The sequence below is a fragment of the Cuculus canorus genome, chromosome 6 (genome assembly GCF_017976375.1).
Source record: "Cuculus canorus isolate bCucCan1 chromosome 6, bCucCan1.pri, whole genome shotgun sequence".
Taxonomy (NCBI): domain Eukaryota; kingdom Metazoa; phylum Chordata; class Aves; order Cuculiformes; family Cuculidae; genus Cuculus; species Cuculus canorus.
The window spans coordinates 7,478,030-7,499,974 of NC_071406.1; the positions used below are offsets into that span (position 1 = coordinate 7,478,030).

Here is a 21,945-nt window from a genome sequence, read left to right on the forward strand (position 1 = left end):
CATCAAGTTTCTTGTGAAACAGAAGAAATCCATGATGGAAAATTTTCAATTATTATCTGAGGCTTACAGTGAAGAGATCCTAAAAATCAAGTCAGGGCTTCAATTTTTTGTCAGTGGATGATGTGGAAGAAAAACCAATGGAGAACCTCAACAGCCTTTCAGAAAATGATCTGCAGAACAGCTTTCAATGTTGGCAGCATCGTATGCAGCAGTGTGTCAGCTCAGAAAGAACTATTTTGGAGGTGATTGTAGTTGATTTTTCTTAATTTGTTAAATAAAATTAATTACAGACACAATTACAGACACAAGGGGGTTTGTGTCAGACCTCATAGACATGGTACTGAAAGCATAAATTGAGATAAACAGAAGAGAGAAATACGCTTTGCTTTGGGTGCTAGTAGCAGTGTCTTGTGAGTAGAGCTTAAACCAGTACCCTTTAGTTCAGCTGTGTTTGTTTTCATCGGCCAATACTGCTCTTTGCATTCAACGCCTCCAGGCAAAGCGCCCTTGGAGGGGAGTTGCCTCAGCAACACGGTGTAAACTGAACAGCCTGGTGTAGCCGGAGCTGCTTGAAGAGTTTGCCAGACAAGACCCTGCCGCAGCCATTAAGAACTGCCTGCTCCCAGTCAGAAAGCATGCTGAAAATAAAATCAAAGTGCATGTAATTGCTGTTTGAACTCATTGTTGTCCAGCAAAGGAGGACAGCTGTGAGCTAAAAATGCTCCGTAACTTCTTGGGTTGCCTTGCCTCTTTCACACTTCACTGCTGAAATGCCAGGTAAGGTGTTGTTTATGCCTTTTTTTTAGGACCTTTTCAGTTATTATTTTGAGGGAGGTTTTTTGTGTATCCAAAAAAAATTGCAAAGTTTGGAGTTCAAAATCTAACATAACTGCTAACAAACTAATATAATGGGATACACATCCTAATGGATTATCTGGTGTTTAGCATAAAAATGAGAACTCAGGAGTCCTGACTTGTATAGGTACTTTTTCACAGTTCATTAGATGACTTTGGTCATCAGCTATAGGTCATTCCATTTTTCTCTCTCTGTTTCCTCTTCTGTAAACTGATGGTACTGCCTGATGTCTGGCTGTCACACAGTTACAAAATAACATACATTCCTCAGATAAAGAGTTGTATAGAACTGTAAAAAGTTAATGTAATTTAAGATAAATGCACAAGTCTCTTAGGAAGACTGCTGCATACTTCCAAGTAATTATACTTTTAACTGACAGAAGCAGTAACAAAAGCCTAATTCTTTTCTTGACTAGCAGTATTGAGTGGTAAAATCCTACTGAGTCCAACAAAAGCCACATGGGCCCTTCATTTCACTTCATTCTGTGTAGTGACTTTGAAATGGAATGATTCCTTACAGACAGACACCTACATTGTTACTTTCCATCTGCTGACATTGATAGTACTTTGACATTAGGTGGTTTTCTCATATACATTGAAAGTACTACTGAGACCCCTGAGCTCAGCTGCAAAGGAAAAAAAACAAGTATTTTTTTAATAAATTAAGAGGTATTTATGAGAAAAAAAGAAAATAAAAAGTTACTACACAAGAATGTTGTTAGGAATAACTTTTAATAAAATCTGTAAAAAATGTTGAAAATTTTATGGAAAATTTATAGAACAGATTATTTTATTCAGTTGAGTGAAGTAAGGACAAGCAATAAAGTAAAGATACACAGCGTTCTATGTGAGGAAAAGAGCAGAGAGAAAATTCTGTAAAGAGATTAGCAACACAAGGGCCACTAGATGCCCTGGTTTTCATAGTTCTACCTGTCTGTGGATATAATACACATAAAAATAATTTTCTGAAAAGCACACCTTTCTTTTAGGCTGCCATGCAAATTAATTTCTAAACCAGCTTAATTTGGTGGCATGTATATGGTGCTTATGCAATATTTTATTCAAGGGGAGACAGTATTGCAACAAATTAAATTGAAGATGCAAATTCAAGAAAATGGAAACATTTTTGAGAAAGATAGTTGTTTTAAGTGAGCATAATGTGTTTCTTACACAATTCAACAGTAAAACTCACTGCCACACTATATCAGTTAAGTCAGTATCACAGGTAATTTCATATTATCCAGAAAAAAGTAAGATATTTATGTTATATAAAAAGTTAGACCCTGTCCAATAATATTTGCAAGTACATACATATGTAAAAGATATAGATTGTTATATCACATATTTCTTGATTAGCTAGTAGGGAAAAAAATCCTTATAGACATATTATTATGTAATTTTCTACTATGGACTTAGAATATTTGTCTCTAGCACCCACAGTTACCTGATGGGAGAGTTTGACACTGTTATTCATATAGGTTTTAATGTATATTCATACTAATCCCTGTACATTCATACAAATAAGAAATCTGACAATATCTTATTAATTTTATGTACGGAAGCGTATGTATTTTATGTTTTATAAACTATAAGTTATGTATTAAATAATAAAGACATTGGGGAAAAGACCTTAACTAATAGTCATAATTGTATTTTCTTTTATTCATTTCAGTTCACCGTTTTTAGTTACATTATGGTTCTTGTCATTTGATGAATAGATGTTCACTGTTTTTCAGAGAAAGCCCCAAAGCCATCAGAACTATTAACTGAAGTTTAATTTTATTTTAAGAATTAGCTATCTAGAATTTCAAATCTTCAAGTCCTTTGACTTCACCCTCCCGTGTTTCTTGTTTAAAAGTCTGCAGTTTGTGATTATTCTGTGTTGTTTATGTCACTATCATCCTATGATCTTTGACTTTAAACTTAGAAAAGGGGGTTGATGTTTTCGTAATTGTGAAACAGCTCCCAGTATTCTTACTCACCATATTCAGGAATAGTATGAACTGTAAATGGGATCAATATTGCCCACACGCAGCTTTATTAACCAGGAAGGTGAGAACTAGTTCCTTTCCCGTAGCTATTGCTCATTACTTGTGGGAAAGGTTCTTTACAATCTTCTAATTAAGAATAAAGCCTAATAAAGGCATCTGTGTCTGGAAATACCAATATCTGGGGGCAGCTTCTTCCCACTGTGGAGATTCACTCTTGCCTTAGAGATGATACATCATAGGGGTAATAGTTGCATGAAACAACATTAAAACTTGAAATCACGATGGTGGCATTTCTAATTAAAAGTGTGGGAGGGGATTAATTATTTTGAACTTTTCAGTGTTTTTTCAACAACAATCAGCTGTAGTTTTTTTACCAAAAGATACCATTTTCTTCAGAAAGAAGCACTTTTTAGATCAGCTACCATTGGGAATACAGGTAAAGACTGAAAGTTTTAAATGAACAGTATAATTAATTCGAAACACTTAGTGGTTTATTTCTGAAAACAATCTCAAAAATAACTACTCCCCACTAAATAAATTTATTGAAAAACTTTGCACTTTTAGATAATTAGGATTTTTTTCTTTATATGTTAAAAAAGATTTCTAGCACTTAGGTAGCTTCATGAGATGATACATCCATGCTAAATGTGAGAAAAGAATCTACATATTCTGCTTCACAGGTGTGTGCTCTAAGATCCAAACTGTTGAGACCTTGGTCCCACTGAAGTGTTAACAGGGCTACTGGATGACTGAGTTTCTCCAGGCATGTTCTTTTCTGCAAGAACTGTAGTATTAAATTCCACTGCAATTTAAATACTTTCATACAATCTCTCTTGCAGACCGGAACTTGGCTGCCGGTTTGTACAAGCACTTAGCTGTCTACTGCTACTTCTGTATACAATTAACACAAAGCGTAGAAAATAAATGTACAAACAGAGAAAATACTTCTTAATTTCCTGAGAGCAGCTTTTTCAAATGTTCATTTTTTAACTTTGTTGTTGTGGGCTTGTAGATCTTGAAAATCCTGTTATGTTAAACAGAAAATACAAGTACTCAGAATGAACACTATCTGATTGCTATTTCTGCAGTTAATTTACTTAATTCATACTGCTACTCTGCCTGAATTTAGAGATACCGTTAAGCATAACTTTGAATATACAAGCAATTATTTATGGATTAATTGATCTCTACATGGAATGATTCAAGGTTGGAAAACTGACCTCTAAAGATGTCAAAGCATTATTTGGGAATCCTGATTGAATAATAAGAGGTGCATGTATGTCTAGAGAGCTCATATATCCACATAGAAGGCCAGCAGCTCTGTTATTTGTTTCCTTGAGCTACTGTTAAGTCTCTCAACAATCAGGAGTTAAAATATCAAATGTTTGTAATACTCATTTAATGTAAGCTTTGAAAGGTACACTCATGGTTACGATAACTGCTTCTGACAATGCAATAGTTTAAACTGAGAAACAGAATTTTACTACTGCTAAGTTCATAGGCTCACTCTGTCTCGGCTAGTCACTCTTGGTTACATCCGTTCCAGTCAGGCGCCTGGCACGGGTCATAGAAATTCAATGGCAACAAAAACGGCAATGGTATAATGGTTAGCTATTTTTTATGTGTACAAGTTTTAAACACTTAAAAAAATCTACCTTTGTAAATATTCAGAGATAATGCACTGCTGTGCATATATTTATGAATTTATAACAGGTCTGAGATAAAGCATGAAATTTCTACCTTTTAGATATCAATGAGAGTTTTGTTAATGTTTTCAGTAAAACCAGTCTGGATGCACTGGCTCGATAGAGAAAAATGTCCAGCTGAATTCTGAACATATGTTTAAAACTAGACTGTAATATGGGGCAACTACTTCTCAAGTTACTTAGAAAATATTTACAAAGTAAATTACATCCTTCTCTAAAATTTAGAGAGATATTCCAGTTGACTTCATGTCTCCATGGAATAAGCTATCAAAGAGATTTGTTGAGGCTGCAGTGCACGAGCTATTGTGTGCTCAGAAAGTTTTGGTTGTTGAACCTCTTTTGCTGAGACATCGTTTTGACCGAGTAAAGAAAGATATACATTTAATCCAGATTTGATTTCCCAGTGATATGTAAAAAATGCAATTATCTCCCAGATCAGAAGTGCTGAATTTCTGGTCCAACAGTAATGATGATATCTGCAAAATAATACTGACAGCTTTCATGCCTTATTCACCATAACATATGTTGACTTGTTAGCAATAAAGGCGGCCTGGACTGTTTGCAGAACAGGCATTGGATGTTAATTTATGTTACAATATTTTTAACAATTTAAAGTACTTTTAAAATGTTGCTTTTGTCTTACTTACGACTCTGAAATAATTAAATATAAAGTACTAATTTGTACATGTAAATTGGAAATCAATTGATGAAATTTTTTTTCAGGTCTCAGGACCTTAATGCGTCTAAGGACAGTATGTCTGACAACCAACAGAATAAGGGAAGAAGCGAAGAAGGTAGTCTAACCAAAGCTTGCATGAATAAAATGTAATAAGTGGCATCTGAAGAAGAAAAAGGACAATGTTAACTTTAAATCTAGCCATGTGTCAAAACCAAGCAACCACAAAAAATTTGAATTTAAACTCAGAGTTGTTTTTCACCTTTGAAAAGCTGTCAGATTTGTTTTGGTTTTAATACCATTCTTATTTTTAAATGTTTTAGTTTTGTAGAGTTTTTGTCAATATTTTTCTTATATTTCTGTTCTGCTGAAATAGGAGCTGTAAGTGGGTTTTTTTAGATGGTCTTTGCTTGTATAGTACATTGAATTAATACACTTACCTAAATAACTAAAAATAACTGAGATCTATGCATTCACATTTTTAAAAATTATAACAGAGAAGGCATGTGGAGTTATCTTAGCTAAATGAAACATGCTCATTTTTTTTCATGGTTACTTTTGGTATTTCTTTATAGTAATATTTTAATGGCTAAAAATAACTGTTTGCTTTGTGTTACCAGTCAGTGAATTGTAGTGCTTTTATGCAAATACTCATGTGTTGTTGCAGGTTGTGGAAGTGTTGTTGCTCTTCAGAATGCAGATACGATAATGAAAGAAATGTATCAGTCGTACAAAGTTCTAGGGAAAAACAGGTAAGAGGTATTAATATTTAAGTTGCAGCTGGGTATGCAGAAATGGAGACAAAGCAGGCATTAGTCTATGAGTAAGAAAAGATCTCCTTAGTGCCAGGTGTTACATACAGCTCTATGTGTTGTGTAGTGATTCTGTCTTTCCCAGTGTTGATTATTGGCCATTGCTGGAGGCAGGATATTGCACTAGATGAACAAATTATTTGGTACAGCATGAAAAAAACATATGGTATGTGGTTTTACATCACCATTTAACCTAATTAAGAATACACAGTCATCCTGCATAGAGCTTTAAGATTAATTTAGACTATGTTTTTGTACCTCTTTTCTGTCACAGTATTTATCTTTTTCCATATTTAGATTTTTAGTTCTTCAGAAACCAAGGGGCAGAAATCTGAGGCTTGTTCATAAAGCCTCTATTCTTCAGGCATGTGTTACGAATAACAAAGACACATCTGGTATTCAAAATTCTTCTTACACTCTTTCCTGATTCATATAAAATGCATACTGGAAGTAATCATTTTTTGTCAAGAAGGGGAAGGTGGGCAATATGTTCTTCGATTCCTGTTGCGTCGCTTACGCTGTTTGTCATTCATTCTCCCTTGTAGTCAGCCTCTGGCATCATAATCAGATGCTTCCAGAAAGAGCTACAACTTCCCAGATGGCCCAAGAACGAACACAGACTTTGGCATTTTTGGATATCTTACAAATTTCTCGTTCACAGTATTCTCCAGTCAGGTGGTTAATTGAACTGAGTAGGCTCCTTCTGCTTATTTTCAGACAGTATTTTGTTTGGGTTTTTTTGCCTTTTAGCCAAATAGCACCAACGTCCAGACCATGGCCAGATCAACAAGTGGCATGCTTTTCAAGTAAAAATCAGTTAGCAGTACAGATGAGACAACACACTTGTTTACCTTTCTTCCCGAAGAAAGAAAACATGGGGCGTGGCTTTGACTTCAGCTTTCTGCTACCAGTCTCACACCTAGAATCAAATATTTCAAAATCAGTTATGGATTTAGATGCTTTTCAGATAATAAAAGCACAAATGCAACAACGTAAGTTCCATTTTAAAAGCCACAGCTTTTGAGTAAAGTTATATGTTATCAAATTAGATGGCAAAGCCTTAGAAATCCTTTTTCTTTAAAATTGAAGTCTGTTTGACTTCTTGTGAACTAGACTTCAGCCATGTTGACCCTCTTCTTTAATTGTATGTGCGTGTGTATTTGCAGAATGAAGGAAATACAGAGAAGTAATGGCAGACTTCATCATTCTTGTTACTCCGTATAGTGAAACTGAGCCCACAAAATGTGAAGTGCAATTCCCTGTATCTGGAGTGCATTCACGATGGCTTCTTTTTCACTATTTTCCTCATACTGGCAATATTAATTAGCCACACACTGAAGTTAGCAAACATCTGAAATTGAGGAGAAATATTTGCTTAAATTATTAGAATAAAAGTATTTTTAAATTGTTATATTTTATTGTTTTCTATAAGGAATGGAATTGTGAAGTTCAGTGTCAGAATTAAATTTCTACTTACACCCTTTTCCTGCAAAGATTTGTAGCACAGTACTGCAACCACAGAACCCTACAGTTTGAGATTAACTTATAAATGGAAATCATTGTCTAAGAATACCAAATTAACATTTCATTTGTTTTGATTTTCAAGGGTTAAACATAACAATGCTAAAAACTGGGAACAAGAGCTCTGAGGTAAGGAGGTTATCATGTATAAAACTGAACACCGTTAGAGATAGCATGTGCTTTCAAAACTTCAAAAATAACAATGTGGAAGAAATGTAGGCAGTTTCCTCTGCTTAATCCTCAGGGGTTTTTTTTGATGAACATGAAGTATTTTTACATTATTATATCTCTGTGCATGTGAGCAAATCTTCAGATGTATATCAACGATTTGTCAGTTAGGTGCCAAATGTAAAAAAGCCAAACAATTTTCTTGAATGATTGGTAATTTAAAATTGAAGCTGAATTGAAGAAGAGTCTCTGTTTTAGACGATTGCTGAAATTGATTGGTTTAGTAAATAAAAATAAGATCTTAGCACTGAAAGTATTTGGTAAGTTTAAGTAGGATTTCTGACAAAATTTTTGGACTTATAATCAAGCTACCAATTTTACATGTATTAGTGCTTCATGCTACATGAGCCTTAAAAGTTAAAAATGATCAAATATATTGTACTTAGAAAAAAGAGAATTCGGTCTTTGTGGATCTTAATTAATAGCCCGTGTACAAAAGACTCATTGAATCAGCCATACGCTTCAGTGAACCCACACCAGCATACAGCAGCATTCACTGGAAAAAAAATAAAGTGTAGAAGCAATAGCAAGAGTTCTGAAAAAAGATCATAAAAAGGACTATGGAAAAAAATGCTCCAAATGGAGGGAAATGTTTAAGAATAATAATTTAGCTGACCTCAGTGTGATTTAATACAGCTTTGTTTCATGTCTTAGGTTCCAATGGTTTCTAGAGGCATATTTTAGGATAAACTGAGCATTCATATTAAAGCTATGAAGACAGGGCAAGGCCTTCAGAGCTGTAAATTTCAAAACAGCACTCCTTGCTTTTCCTGGCACATTCAAACCACAGCTTGCCCATGGAATGCGAACAAATTTTTCCTGCAGATTGCAAGCTGATGTTGAATGTAGACATGCAAATGGCTACTGATGTTGAATGTAGACATGCAAATATGACTGTGTGATCATTTCTATTGCATTCATTTACATAAAAATATATGGTACATTCAAGCTTATTTTTTCTCCATTTCTTATAAAATAAACAAGAGAAGTATTATTTTCAGAAAATTATTTTCACTGTTCATCTGAATAATCACAACAAACTACTTAAACCCTCAAATCTGTTATCTTTTAAAGTTATATGGTTCCCTTGAACTAATGGGATGGGGGAGGGGGATGAAGGAAAGAATAATAAAACACATCCCTAACTAATGGGATGGGAAGAGAAGGAAGAAGGGAGGAATAGTAAAACACATTCCCTACACAACATACTACTCTGTTAGTTGCTATATAAAAATGGCCTTTGGGTAGCTATCCATTTAACTTCACTGAAAGTGCTGTGTTGCAATGTACTTAAAATTGTGAGCTAAATCTGTGGCCTATGTAATATGCTTTATGGCATTTTATAAGACATGGAATAAATACATGGAAGATTTATATGTTTAGATTTATTATAACATCTTTAAAAACATATAAATAACTTGTAAGAACTGTTTTTCCATGGATAAAATAGAGTTCTGTGATAATAGCCGAGCTTCTGCTTTTTAAAAATCACTTCCATTAGCTCTGGTTCCTTTGGAAATATATTTACTGGTGTCAGCACACTTTAGAGGCTTGCATGAAAAGACTTTAAATATGAACGTATAAGAGTGGTGGTCTCATTTGGTGAGAGTACACAGCATGAAAGAAACTTTGGGACATGAAGCCACTGATCAGCCTTTAAATTCCTGTAACAAATATGCTCTGTGGCGCAAGACATAATTAATAACCGACAAGATGATTTGTATGTGTGGATGGAGTGTATTACCATTAAATCATGGGGAATGGCTTGTGCCATGTAATAAAGGATCCCACTTTCTGTATTGTGAAATACTTAGAAACAGTTCTGGCTGTGGGAAAAATATCATGTATGGATGTGAGAAAATTCATGTATTTTCTCAATGTTTTGATATTACATTTCATATTAGATTAAATATGGGACTATATAAAAGAATAATGCTTTTCTGATTTTCTTTGGCTACTTGGTTCTTAGTGATTAGATTTTACCTGTATCTGTTGTGTAAGCACGTTATTAATGGTTTCAATGGAAATTACAGTTTCATTTGCCACCAGTGACATTTCACCCTGTAAGAACAAGTCGTCTTGCTCCTCTAGAGGATAATACTGTCAATGAAAGCACCAACAACAGAATGATTTTGAATATTATGAACTCTATTCCTCAGCCTATAAAACCAGTTACTAAATGTTATCAGTATCAGTTAGAGAATCTATTAAAAAGACACGCTGAAAAGTCATCAGACCTGATTGTGGCTACTGTTTCTACTAAGTTCGCTCCAGTGAAAGACCTGTACTACTTCAGCATGAGTGACTATTGTAAGCACCCTAGCAGCAAGAAAGAAGAAATTCAAAGCAATTTAAAATGGAGGGAAGCCGATGTAGCTACTAATACTGAAAAGAATGACCAGATGAACTACCAGTTTTCAGTGGCTTGTGAGAATATAGATTTTATGACCCAAGCCGTTTTCTATGATGTTAGTCACCCCTACTGGAGCTCAAGTAATGCTCTGAAAAACTGTGGAATATTTACAGCTCAATCAACCTCTACAGTGCCAAGCAATAGAAATGTCCAGAGAGTTGGTGATAGGGAAGAAAGAGCAAAGAACTCCTGTAAAACTGGTCTAGAAGAACAAAATGCTACAGAGACAGTACTGGATTATAGACCACATGAAGATGCTGAGAGTGTGAACTTTGTGCTAGATAATCGTGGTTTAGATTCTTCCTGTAAAAATGAAGTGATAGAGGTCCACCATGCCTTAGAAGATAATTCTGTAGTTGCAGTAAGTCCTAGAGTAGAAGTGCAATATCCTTCTGGAAAACAGACAGAAAATAATGTTTGTCTCTCTGAATATGAAATGGAGAAAGAAGTCATGTCAGAAGCAACTTCAAAAGGTCAAAGTGAGCTTTTACCTGTTGTTCATGTTACATTCTCTGAACAAGAACCAGCTAGGAAACCACACGTTGCTAAAGAACCTGCCACAAAAGAGAGTGTTACTCATAGCCTGCCTCATGTTACTCAGAGCTTCAACATTCTTGCTCACAAGGCAAATGAGAAAAGTAAAATAAAGACGAGTAGAAATAAATATTCATCAAAATCTAAAGTGAGTAGCAAGGTAAAGAGCTCTGAAGACTTAATGATTTATGATGAGATTTCCACAAAATGCAATGCCAAGAGCCAGATTTTTCCATCTTTGGAGCTGCCACATGTGGAATCTGAGACTTCCCCAAAGCGTCCAAAAAAAACCGCCTCAAGCGAACAAAGACCATTTTGCTCAGAGTGCTCAGAAACTTAAAAAGCAAAGCTCCTCCTGCAGTTGCAAAAACGTGGTTCTCTTAAAGCAACCTGTTGCCCCACTTTCTCTGCCACATGCACAGTCTGCTCTAGATTTTGTAGATCTGAAATACAGTGACATGTTCAAGAAAATAAATTCAAATGAGAAAGGCCCAGGTATTTATGAAATGTTTGGAACTCCTGTCTATTCCCACGTGCCTGAGCTTGATGAACATAAGAATGGGTATTACAGAGGTGTTTGTTCTGCGCCATCTGGGAGATGCACTGCGAGCACCTGCAGATCTGCCAGCAGTAAGGGGAGAGAGAGCGGACGAGTAAGAAACACTCAAAAGAGAACATACTCTAAGCCAAAGAAGGCCATACCAGGCACTAAACCAAAGCAGAAAGGTTTAATACTAAAGGACAGAAGTACTGAGTTGAGTGGCAGCAACACAGAGCAAGATAATGTAATAACTGCTGATTCAGATTGTCAAATAAACACATCAAGGAGCATGACATTGTTTCATGAAGACAGAGACCATCGTAGGTTTTTAGAAGAGCTTTCACAATCAACTAAGCCAAACAAAATGTTTTCAAATTCAAACTTATCAACTATTAAAGAAGTTTCTTGGGAGCAATCTGTGGATAGGCAGGATATACCCAACCATCAGATAGCTGCTGCCTGTAGCCAGAATCTTCTTCAGTTCAGTGCTAAAGACGACGCAGATGGTATCTCTCTAAGTAGCACTCTAATAACAGACCAGAACATTTCTGTACCCCAGAACAGGTTGGGCATTGATGGCTGCAAAGGCCTGGAGTCGCATGAGGCCTTCTCCAAGGCTGTAAATAAGTGTGAAGTGTTGCTGTTTTCAGATGGACTGGAGTGTCAGTCCCCTACAAAAAACCCAAGCCACAATTGGGCGTACACACCTCAAACCTGTGGTTTGACAAATGAATTGACTCTGACTTCTTCAGTGATTCAGATAAAAAATGTTACAAGCCCTGGTTTCCAGACAAGTCAAAACATCTTGTCCTGGGTGGGTAATAAGGATGTCACTGATGAGTTGCTTTGTTGTCTGGCTGAAGAATTGCTAATGCTTGAAGAAAATGACATCAGCTCTTCACAAACAAAAATTGCAGATTCCAAAATGCAAAATACACTCACTAAAGAAGAAAAGATAATGAATGGAGATGAGGCAACAGTAAACAGTGCTGTAGAGAAGGTAAAAGTAATTTCTTATAACCTGTTAGCTCTTTTGAGTGATGCTTGAACACAAGTTTGAATGAAAGATAGGAAATATGTGCTCATAAATACATTGTGCTTAGAAAAGTCTCTTTTCTGATTCTTCCAGTGCTCAGATGAGGACTTCATGTTAGAGACTGCATTGCAGGACACAAGCTTTGTCGTGCTAAGGCGTGACAGGAATAGCTGTCAATGCTTATATGATGGGTCAAGAAAAATTGAGAAAGTGTAGTGAATAAAAAGGAGAGGCTATTTTAACTGAAGAGCATGTGTAAAACAGTGCTGGGGCAAGGCAAAAGCTCTTCAAATCTTGACACCTGATGATTCCTGTATATCCAAAAAGGCAATTTCCTTGAATCTCACAGTGTAACCAGATACTTTTCAAGGTATGAACTACAAGAATTGGCTTATCAGAGCGACCTAAGGCTGCTTAATTAATGTTCAATCAAAACTTCAAGCTAAGAAGGCTTAGATTCTGATGTCCAGCTCAGTTAAGAGCCATCACCTACTAAGGTGCTTATCTACCACTACTGTTTCTCCTTGTCCCTGTTAGCTTTTTGTCTATTTAAATTACAAATTTATAAGGAAATATCTTTCACTGCATGTTCATACACTTCCTTATGCTCCTGCAGGCACAGGTGCCAATTATACCTCCATTCTCACTTCTCCATGGCTAGATGGAGGAATTAATACCATCTTTCCGAAGCAGACTCTTCTTCCTATGGAGTCATGTCAAAATTGTTTTCATCAGACTTGGGTTACATATGTTACCTAGAGGCAGGTGATAGTCGTGTTCACCCTTCAGCTTAGCAAACTGTGACTACATGATGAAAAAGTAGTAAGCAGCTGTATATCCTGCTATTTTAAGTGTTCCTTCTCTCTATCTTCCTGGAAAATGAAAGCATGCTGTAATCTGGTTATGCACTATTGTGAGATATACTTTAAAATATGTATTACTCAGTATAGCAGTTTTATCAGTGAGCTGGGCAATGAGTATGTAGATAAAGATCTACAGAGAAGAGTCATGCCAGACAAAAATTGTTCCTTATAAAAAAATGTAAGGATAATATAAAGTCATTCTTTTCCTCCCTGCTTTCTCCCCACAATGATCATTGTTTTTCAAGCAGAGCTACAGTAAAGCCTTTGTGGCATTAAACGGAGAAAGCAACGGGCTAAATTTTGAGGAATTGACTAAATTACCAGGAGGCAGTTTAACTAACGAAGATCCTATCATGTGGACAAGAGGTGAAGTCCTTGGAAAAGGAGCCTATGGCACAGTAAGTTAATGTCTGAATATGTTAGGAGATGTGCTAGTCATCTTTGAGCTACATCTTTATAATTGGCTGTTGTCCTATTCAACAAATAAATATTTTGGATTATAAAATGAGACATGAAACACAACAAACACCAAGATGCTCTAATAAGTAAATACTCAATTTTATACTCTAGACATAAGGAAGAATTTCTTCACCATGAGAGTGGTGAGGCACTGGCACAGGTTTCCAAGGGAAGTTGTGGCTGCCCCATCCCTTTAAGTGTTCAAGGCCAGGCTGGACGGGGCTGTGGGCAGCCTGATCCAGTGGGATATCCCTTCCCATCGCAGGGGGGTTGGAGCTAGATGATCTTTAAGGTCTCTTTCAACCCAAACTATTCTATGTTTCTATAATTCTATGATTCTATGGTTTTATTTCATTTTACTATATGCTGGTTTCGTTGCAGGTCTACTGTGGTCTGACAAGCCAGGGACAATTAATAGCTGTAAAAGAGGTCGTTTTGGACAAGTCAGATCAACTCACTACAGAAAAGGAGTATCGAAAGTTTCATGAGGAAGTTGATCTTTTGAAGACATTGAAGCACATCAATATTGTAACTTATTTAGGAACTTGTCTGGAAGACAACATTTTAAGCATTTTCATGGAGTTTGTTCCTGGTGGCTCAATTTCCAGTATTATAAATCGTTTTGGTCCATTGCCAGAAGTCGTCCTTTGTAAATACACAAAACAAATCCTACAAGGCGTTGCGTATTTACATGACAATTGCGTGGTGCACAGAGATATCAAAGGCAATAACGTTATGCTCATGCCAAATGGTGTCATAAAGCTCATAGACTTTGGCTGTGCCAGGCGCTTAGCGTGGGCGAGCCTCAGCGGCACACAGAGCGAGATGCTCAAGTCCGTGCATGGGACTCCGTACTGGATGGCACCAGAAGTTATAAATGAATCTGGATATGGAAGAAAATCCGACATCTGGAGCATTGGCTGCACTGTATTTGAGATGGCAATGGGAAAACCGCCCCTGGCTTCCATGGATAGGATAGCGGCCATGTTCTACATTGGGGCGCACAGGGGACTTATGCCTTCCCTACCTGATCGATTCTCCAGCGCTGCAGTGGATTTTGTGCACGCATGCTTAACCAGGTAGGTAGTTTCAACCTACAAAAGGAAAGGAGAAATGCAATTAGTTGGCGTAGTAGCGATTGTTGGTGGGAGCTTAGCTTAGCTTTTACATGGCACATATGATGTAGAGGATCTCTGTGGTAAGTGCATGGTTTTTCAGCATTTGAGGAAAGCCTTTAAGTAATAGTATACATAAAAGATACTCTCTATACTGGTATAAAAAACCTTTGCAAATCATCTTTTTTTTGTAGGCCTTACCCTCATCATTTGCTTTTCCTGTAATTTGCATGTAGAAACATGGCACCATTGAGTTTTAGACAAAATGTTTGATAAATTTCTTTGACGTGCCTTGCTGTTCCAATATCCTATCAGCTGAGTGTGGCCTGTGTCAGGCAAGCTGTTTTGAAGATAATATTCTAAATTAAAAAGCTTTCACTTAATTCTTTTCTTCTGCAGTAGGAAAATCTGTTATCACCGCCAGTCTAGGAAATATATATTTATCTGAAACATAAAGTTCTCTCTCTAAAAAAAAAACCAACCAAACCTCTGGCTTTCACCCATTATAAAAATTAGTTTTGTAGTGTTTCTTTATTTTCAATACCAGCTTTGTCCTAGGTGTTTAAATGAACCAGTCATTTCAAGAGCAAACTTCCTGACCAACACGGGTACCCTTTATTAATTTATAGCAGCCTTTTACATATTTTTAAAGACCAAATTGGAGCACTAGGGAGTGGCATGTTATTTAGTGGGTATGGCAGTGTTCCTGGAGGCGGGAATCCTGGTCTCTAATCCCTGGGTTAGAATTGTTATGATATGATTACAGTTCTCGTGGACTGTATATAGAGAGACATCATGTATACTTGATTCAGAGAGATCAGTGCTTAAAGGGTAGAAGGAATTGTTAGGTAGGAAGAACCATAGAGATATGAAGCATTTTTAGTAAAATATTTACCTTTTCAAGCATCAGGATACACCTGTGGCAGACGAGTTCTAATGTGTGATCTCACCGGGTCCTGAATTGAAATGCTTCCTTCATCCCATCTTCTCTATTAGTTTATTACTTAAGAAATCAGCGTCCTTTACTCTTTCTCCTGTGTTTTGCTCCAAACTGAGGGTTGAAAAAGGCCAAAGCCCTTGGCTCTAGCAAGCCAACATTGTAATTATAATCCTGTAATTCGAAATGGGCTCCTTAATATGGATGATACTGATTGGAGATGACAGGACAGCCTGATGGACACGGGATCAAACAAATAATTGTCACTCTCGTTAAGTATATCTTTGGTGCACCTGGAACAGCCATATTAGCAGAATTATTCGAAGTTTTGGAAGGAATTTAGATTAACAAAGAATGACTTCTTTAATAATTCAAAGTTGCAGTTTTATAATTCATAAATTCCAACAGTCTCTTCCTGCCCTCTTTTCTACCAGATTTATGGAAAAATAAACCTAAAAATGAGTAATGACTGGTGAAATGAGGGGAAAATAAAAGCCGTTTGCATTTGTATTTTACTAACAGCTACATCACAGGCATGCGTATTCATTTCATGTACTGATTTTTCAAACCTTCAATGCAGAGATCAGCATGAACGCCCTTCTGCTCTGCAGTTGCTGGACCATCCCTTTCTGAAAGGAAGACAGTGAGTTTTTCAAACCCTTTGCCAAGTGAGTATACATTTTCTGTATTAAAAATTTCCGCTTGTGAAAAAAAGATCAGAAGGAACTGGACTTAAAAGTGACAACAGAAATTACTGGAGAGCAATTGTGTACAAGGAGTCTCTTATTAGACATGATTAATGTAACATTTTTTGCAACGCCTGTGCTCATGGGAGTGGGCGTTTCTTCCCTGTGAACACTGGGACGCATTTTTGTTGTGTTTGGAGAGACTTTAAGGGAAACAAACCAAGCATCACCATCACGGTATGTGACAGGCGAGGTAAGTTGTAATGCTGATTTCTAACAACCTGTGGAAAAATGTGCTTTTGGTGGAAGGCACTGCAGGTGCCAAAAGCTCTACTCAGACTTGTAGATGAGTGCCTGTGATGATCCCATAGGGCCCCAAACCATATACCACTATCAGCAGAAAATATACTGAAGCTTTTCTTTAGCTGGTCTGATCCCACTGCTCAGAGCAGGGTTGACTGAGGCAGGTTGCTCAGACCTTTTTCCTGCTGGCTTGTGTATTGCCAAGGATGGAGGCTCCACAGCCTCTCTCCACACCCTGGAGAGGTTCTGGTGTCCAACCACCCTTGTATTGAAAATGCTTTGTGTTTGAACAGACTGCCTCGTAGGACTGGTGACCATTGCCTCTTGTCCTGGCACTGGTAACTCTGAAGGGTCTGGCTCTGTCTTCTTCATGGCATTGACACACATCGACACGATCCCTCTGAGCCTACTCTTTCATTATGGAGTGGCGTATTTTCCGTGTCCAGTGATGTGGTATCATTCTCACCCTGCTGGCTGCCAATACAGAGCAGCAAAAGCATCAGAGCTTTACCTCCTATTATTTGCAAAGGCTGTAAAACACTGTTTGGATCACTAGCCAGTCTACTGCTGCATTTCAATAGCCTGAATCTGAAATAGAACAGCAAAGGCGATTCTTGAACTGCTTTGAGAGCACTTGAGCAAGCGCTGCGTAATTAGATGACCTGTAATAGCCTCTGCATTGCAAAAATAAGTTCTCCCATTGGTATAAATAGCACAAAATTAAATACAATGTGAAGAACACTATTTTCTGTAAATATAACAACAAAATCAGGTGTTGGTATTTAGATTGTCCTCTTTCTGATAAGGCTTCTTCCTGAGTATTTGTCAAATTTAAAATTTAAGGGAAATGAGACCCTGTAGAAACCAAAAGTTGGTTTAACCACATCAAAACGCGTCAGCCCTTACGCCTTTGTGAACACCCAGGTGCCAGGAAGAGGTGCAGCAAATCTCAGCCGTACAGCTATTAAGGGGTGAGCTCTCAGAGTCCAAGACCCTGACTTCAGTGCCAGCAATGACACAAAAATCAGTGTTTTTCTAAGAAGGAAAGAAAGAAAGAAGTTCTAAGTTTTGTAGAAAACCAACTTTCCCCAGGGTGCTAAACACTTTAATTACTTCAATAGCATTCAAACTTTATTGTGTCCCAGTAGCCTGACTTCAGAGTTGGACTGAACTTTATAAAAGCAAAGAGAAATTGGTACTTCTAGCAAAAGTCTTTATTATAGTTTCTGTGGGTATAATGTCACATAACAATGACAGAACATTATGCCAGGATAAGAGAAATGCTAACACCACAGTCATCTTCAAAGCTCAAACAATTAACCGTCCTGTTTTGAGGAAACCCAGTTGGTCCTCATGCCAAAAATCCACAGCAACTTCGCCTTGAAGTATTTTGCAGAACAAAGGTAGGAGCCCCGGCACATGGACTCGGGTGGGATGTGCGCAATTCATGCTATGTGTGAACTCTTCTCAGATTAAGGGAGTGTCTCCAACAAAGCTGTAAAGTAAATTGGAGTTTTTATTTAGCCCGAAATGAGGCTGAGACGAGGGTCAGAAGCAGGGGAAGAATGGGAAGACTCTAGGATATACAGTTCATTAAAAAATGCCAGAATTACACCCCTCTCCTTAGGCCTGTGTCTTACGAGCAAAACCAACATCTGTTAAAGCCCAACTTCTCCTATATTGAGGTTGTTGTTTGCAATTGAAACATAATGTTTAATCCAGCTTACACCAAAATTAGCCTCCAACTTAAAAGTTTGTAAAACTTTAAACTAAGTTTTTAATCAAAATGTGCAAGCACAGTTTTGCTTTTATTTAACTGGACTTGGGAGAACGAAGTGGTTGTTTAAGGCTGTTTAAGGTTGTTAAACATCTTGCAACAAAGGTGTTTCAGCTTAGCCACGCTGGAGAGAAGGGGCGATGCAATTGCATCCCAGCCCCGCGCAGCACAGCCAAACCAAGCAGTGCACTGGGGAGCCTCTGGTTGCTCGGGGGATCCAGCCTGGTAGAACATTCTCTAAACAATTCTAACTGTGCAAGTTTTTTACTTGATGAGATCCTAGATTTTCACATCAAAAGGCAGATAATTCAGATAGGGCAATAAGGGGTCTAATAGAACAAAGAGAAAGGGTGAGAAACCTTAAAAACCTTCTTGAAAACCTATGTTTTCACTGAAAGTGACTCAGTGAGGAGGGTCACTCTTGCTTAACTGTTCATAGTATCTGAGCAGGGAAAAGCAGGAGTGTTTTTAAAGAGTGCAGTCTTCATTTCTGATAACAGAGGAGCCCATTACAAAGCATGAAGCTGCCAGGCAGCAGGTATGACCGCTTTGCTGTGACACCAAATTCCTACAGATTGGGAGTTTAAATTGGAGAATCTGAAAATACAGTGTCCTTTTCTCAGTGTAGGGGATACCCAGTATTTCTGTTACATGGCAATATTTAAATTTATATTTGAGCTACTGCTCAAATCTCAGGAAAGGGGAGGGTTCGCAGGCAAGCCACTCCAGCTCTTTTACGCTGGTCTTGTAGCTACAAAGAGCAATAGGATGTAAAAACTTGCATCTCAAAATACATGCATCAGCCTCTCTTCTGGAGGAGGCAGACACTGAGCCCAGAAACCCCAGACGTTTAAGGTTATACAAGTTCAAAAATCAGTGCTTTTTCACAAAGTTCAGCAGGCACTGGTGCCATTTTCTACAGCCCTCCTGTCAAAACTCTGGCTCTTGCACCTACGTCAAGAGCAAAAGTTCTCCCGAGGAAGGGCTCCAGCCTGTTTCCCCCATCCTTCCCACAGGACCTGCACCATAAGACAGCTTTAGAGTGTGGATTTTAAAGGTGCTTCAGAGAACAGTCTCTGAACCATGGTGAAAGCATGGCATCAGTGAAAGTCCAGAAACACTCATCAAACCCAAGTATGAGAACTTTAAAGGTTAAACATTTGCAATTTGCTATATCCACCTCAGGAGAAGCCAGAGAACACCATTTCCTGCAGCACTGAGAGAGAAAAATCCTGCCATTAATTAGTATTATTTTTTGAAAAGCATTTTTTTTAAGACTTTCAGAGAAAGGAGGAGTTGATTACCTAGTTCAGTTTGGCATAACTTCGAGTCTTTTAAGCCATTTATTTTCAGAACCAATTACAGGAACGGGCATTTACATCCCAGTTAAAGAAAGTAAACAGTGTTTGCTGCATTCCCTTCCCTGCAGAACAAGGACTGGAAGGCTCCTCACCCGGCCCCCACCCTCCCCTAACAATAACACAGGATGAAGCCACCCAGGCAGAGCCAGCTCCACAGAGCAGTGAGGGGACGGGACGGGCTCTCAGCCCACAGCAGAGCTGAAAGTGGCACAGAATTTCCAGAATTGGCTTTTCAGGTATCAAATACCCGATCTCCAGAATATAAAGAGAACAAATCAAACTTTAGGCTTTCAAGCATCCCACTGTTTGATTGATTTGATCCAATAACTGAAAATGTGCCATTTTGGTGTTTACAAATGAGGCTGGAAAATTAACCATAGGAAAATGGGAGCATTTCTGCACGGTAGAGGTGAGGTAGGGAATTTTATTGAAAATATTTTTTTTTTTACAAGTTCTTAGAAATAAAGTTGTTTTTGCTAATCTCACACAAATGGCTGTACCTCAAAAAGTGAGCTAGGCTACTATGAAACACTGATATTTACAGTTCGCCAAAAGAATATACAGAACTGCCATTTTATGCAAATACCGAAGTACCAGGTCACAGTGAGATACATTACTTCAGCACTCCCACCATCAGGACAGGTTAAGGTTCAACACAGGAAAGACTCGCACTATTCTACAACCCTCTTATCTCACAAACGGGGAAGATTTTAGTGTTGTAGCAAGGTCTCCACTACCGCGTCGTTTTACAAATTATGTAATGCATGTCCTCAAATTCATAACAAAACAATCTGTAATCAGTGATGAATAGAGGAATAGTGTTGTCTCGTAGCCTTTTATTGCATTTATTCAGTTGTTCCCGTGCAAGGCTGACACCAATCCCATTAATTGTCACCTTTTTCAAATGGCTCACAGCCAGACTGCAATTTACACAATTTGCTAATGTGCGGTGGGTTTCCGTCAGGGAAAACTTGTGGTGTCTTGCTGCACATCCTCTCCCTCTCTCTTGGCCCCTGCTATCACCACACAGAATTTCAGACACAGTTTCACATATTTACAATTACACTGAGAACCAAACCCAATGAGGCTGATGGACCTTTACAGAGAAACCAAAGATCACCGTTTGGCTCTCAATGTGGGACAGCAATGTTTTGTCCATGATATGTCACGATTTCCCAGAACCAAACCAGGAAATATTTCATTTGAAACAGCACCGTAGGATGAAGACCTATGCTCTTTTCCCATTTACATCAGGCAGGCACTAGTTACCATCCAGACATCGTCACTCCAAGTTATGACAGCAATCGCTATATTTACAGTACAAGATATTGCTTATCCAGAGTGGCTGTATAAGATGTATTTCATGGCACAACCATTTAAACCACCTCAAAAAGAAAGTACCATAGTGCTTCAAAGAAAAAGTAAGACTATTCCTGCTATTTCCGCCGTCTGCCCCCACTGCCATTCAGGACAGTATGTAATGCAGGTTATATTTGTTAAAAATCAGAGCCAAGGGCAGCGCCGAATGGAAAGGAACCAGGCTATAAAAGGATAGAAAATGTTTAACAACGCACAAGTCTGTAACAGGAGTTACATTCTGAACGTAGAAAATAACCAAGTTGGTAGGGAGAGGACAGCTTTGGATTTTGTACACAGGCCAAGATTTAAAGTTAGAGTTAGCAGAAAATGCAGTCAGGTTCCCATTTAAATATTCCTAAAGTGTAAAAAAAAAGCATCCATAGTTCAAATAAAACTTATTCAAGTAGGTACAAGCGTTTGCATTACTGGAAGGGAGTATTACATAGTAATTGATACACCTGTAGTTACATCACACAGCAACTACATGGGGAGAGAGTGAACAGTTCTGTCATTTAAAGCACACGCGAGTAACGCAACCGAAAGGGCTAAGCTTCAGCTGGAACATTCGAGACTCTGGGAGTGACACAAGCACTAAGGGGACGAAGTGGCTTAGCAGAAGTTTACTTCACATCATGTTCACTTCCAAGTTCAAGAAGCCGCTGAAAACTGGCTGTTGCTACGACTTACTGAGTTCATGTTGAGGTACTTCATAGCTTATCAACAGTGTTGAGTCACAGCCCAGGAAGTCAGTTCGCTGTTCCCTGGCTCCGAG

At 37.9% G+C, this 21,945-nt stretch overlaps 2 protein-coding genes across 7 annotated transcripts in view; one reads left to right on the forward strand and one right to left on the reverse strand.

Annotated features, from left to right (window-relative positions):
* The first annotated feature begins 5,258 nt into the window (after positions 1-5,258).
* MAP3K19 (mitogen-activated protein kinase kinase kinase 19) lies at positions 5,259-17,708 on the forward strand. The gene is given in 9 exon segments (XM_009567657.2): positions 5,259-5,346; positions 5,896-5,980; positions 6,791-7,032; positions 7,647-7,690; positions 9,823-11,013; positions 11,015-12,277; positions 13,425-13,574; positions 14,017-14,714; positions 16,268-17,708. Coding segments are annotated over 9 exon segments (3,828 nt in total). The 3' UTR covers positions 16,335-17,708.
* Positions 17,709-19,965: 2,257 nt separating this feature from the next.
* The window catches only part of CCNT2 (cyclin T2), a 27,666-nt gene continuing 25,686 nt past the window's right edge, over positions 19,966-21,945 (reverse strand). For 3 of the 6 annotated variants that reach the window (XM_009567658.2, XM_054070766.1, XM_054070768.1), the window contains one exon: positions 19,966-21,945. This exon is cut by the window's right edge and continues 2,754 nt beyond it. The gene's annotated coding sequence lies outside the window, so the exon portion shown is untranslated. The other 3 variants (XM_054070767.1, XM_054070769.1, XM_054070765.1) reach the window with 3 other exon arrangements.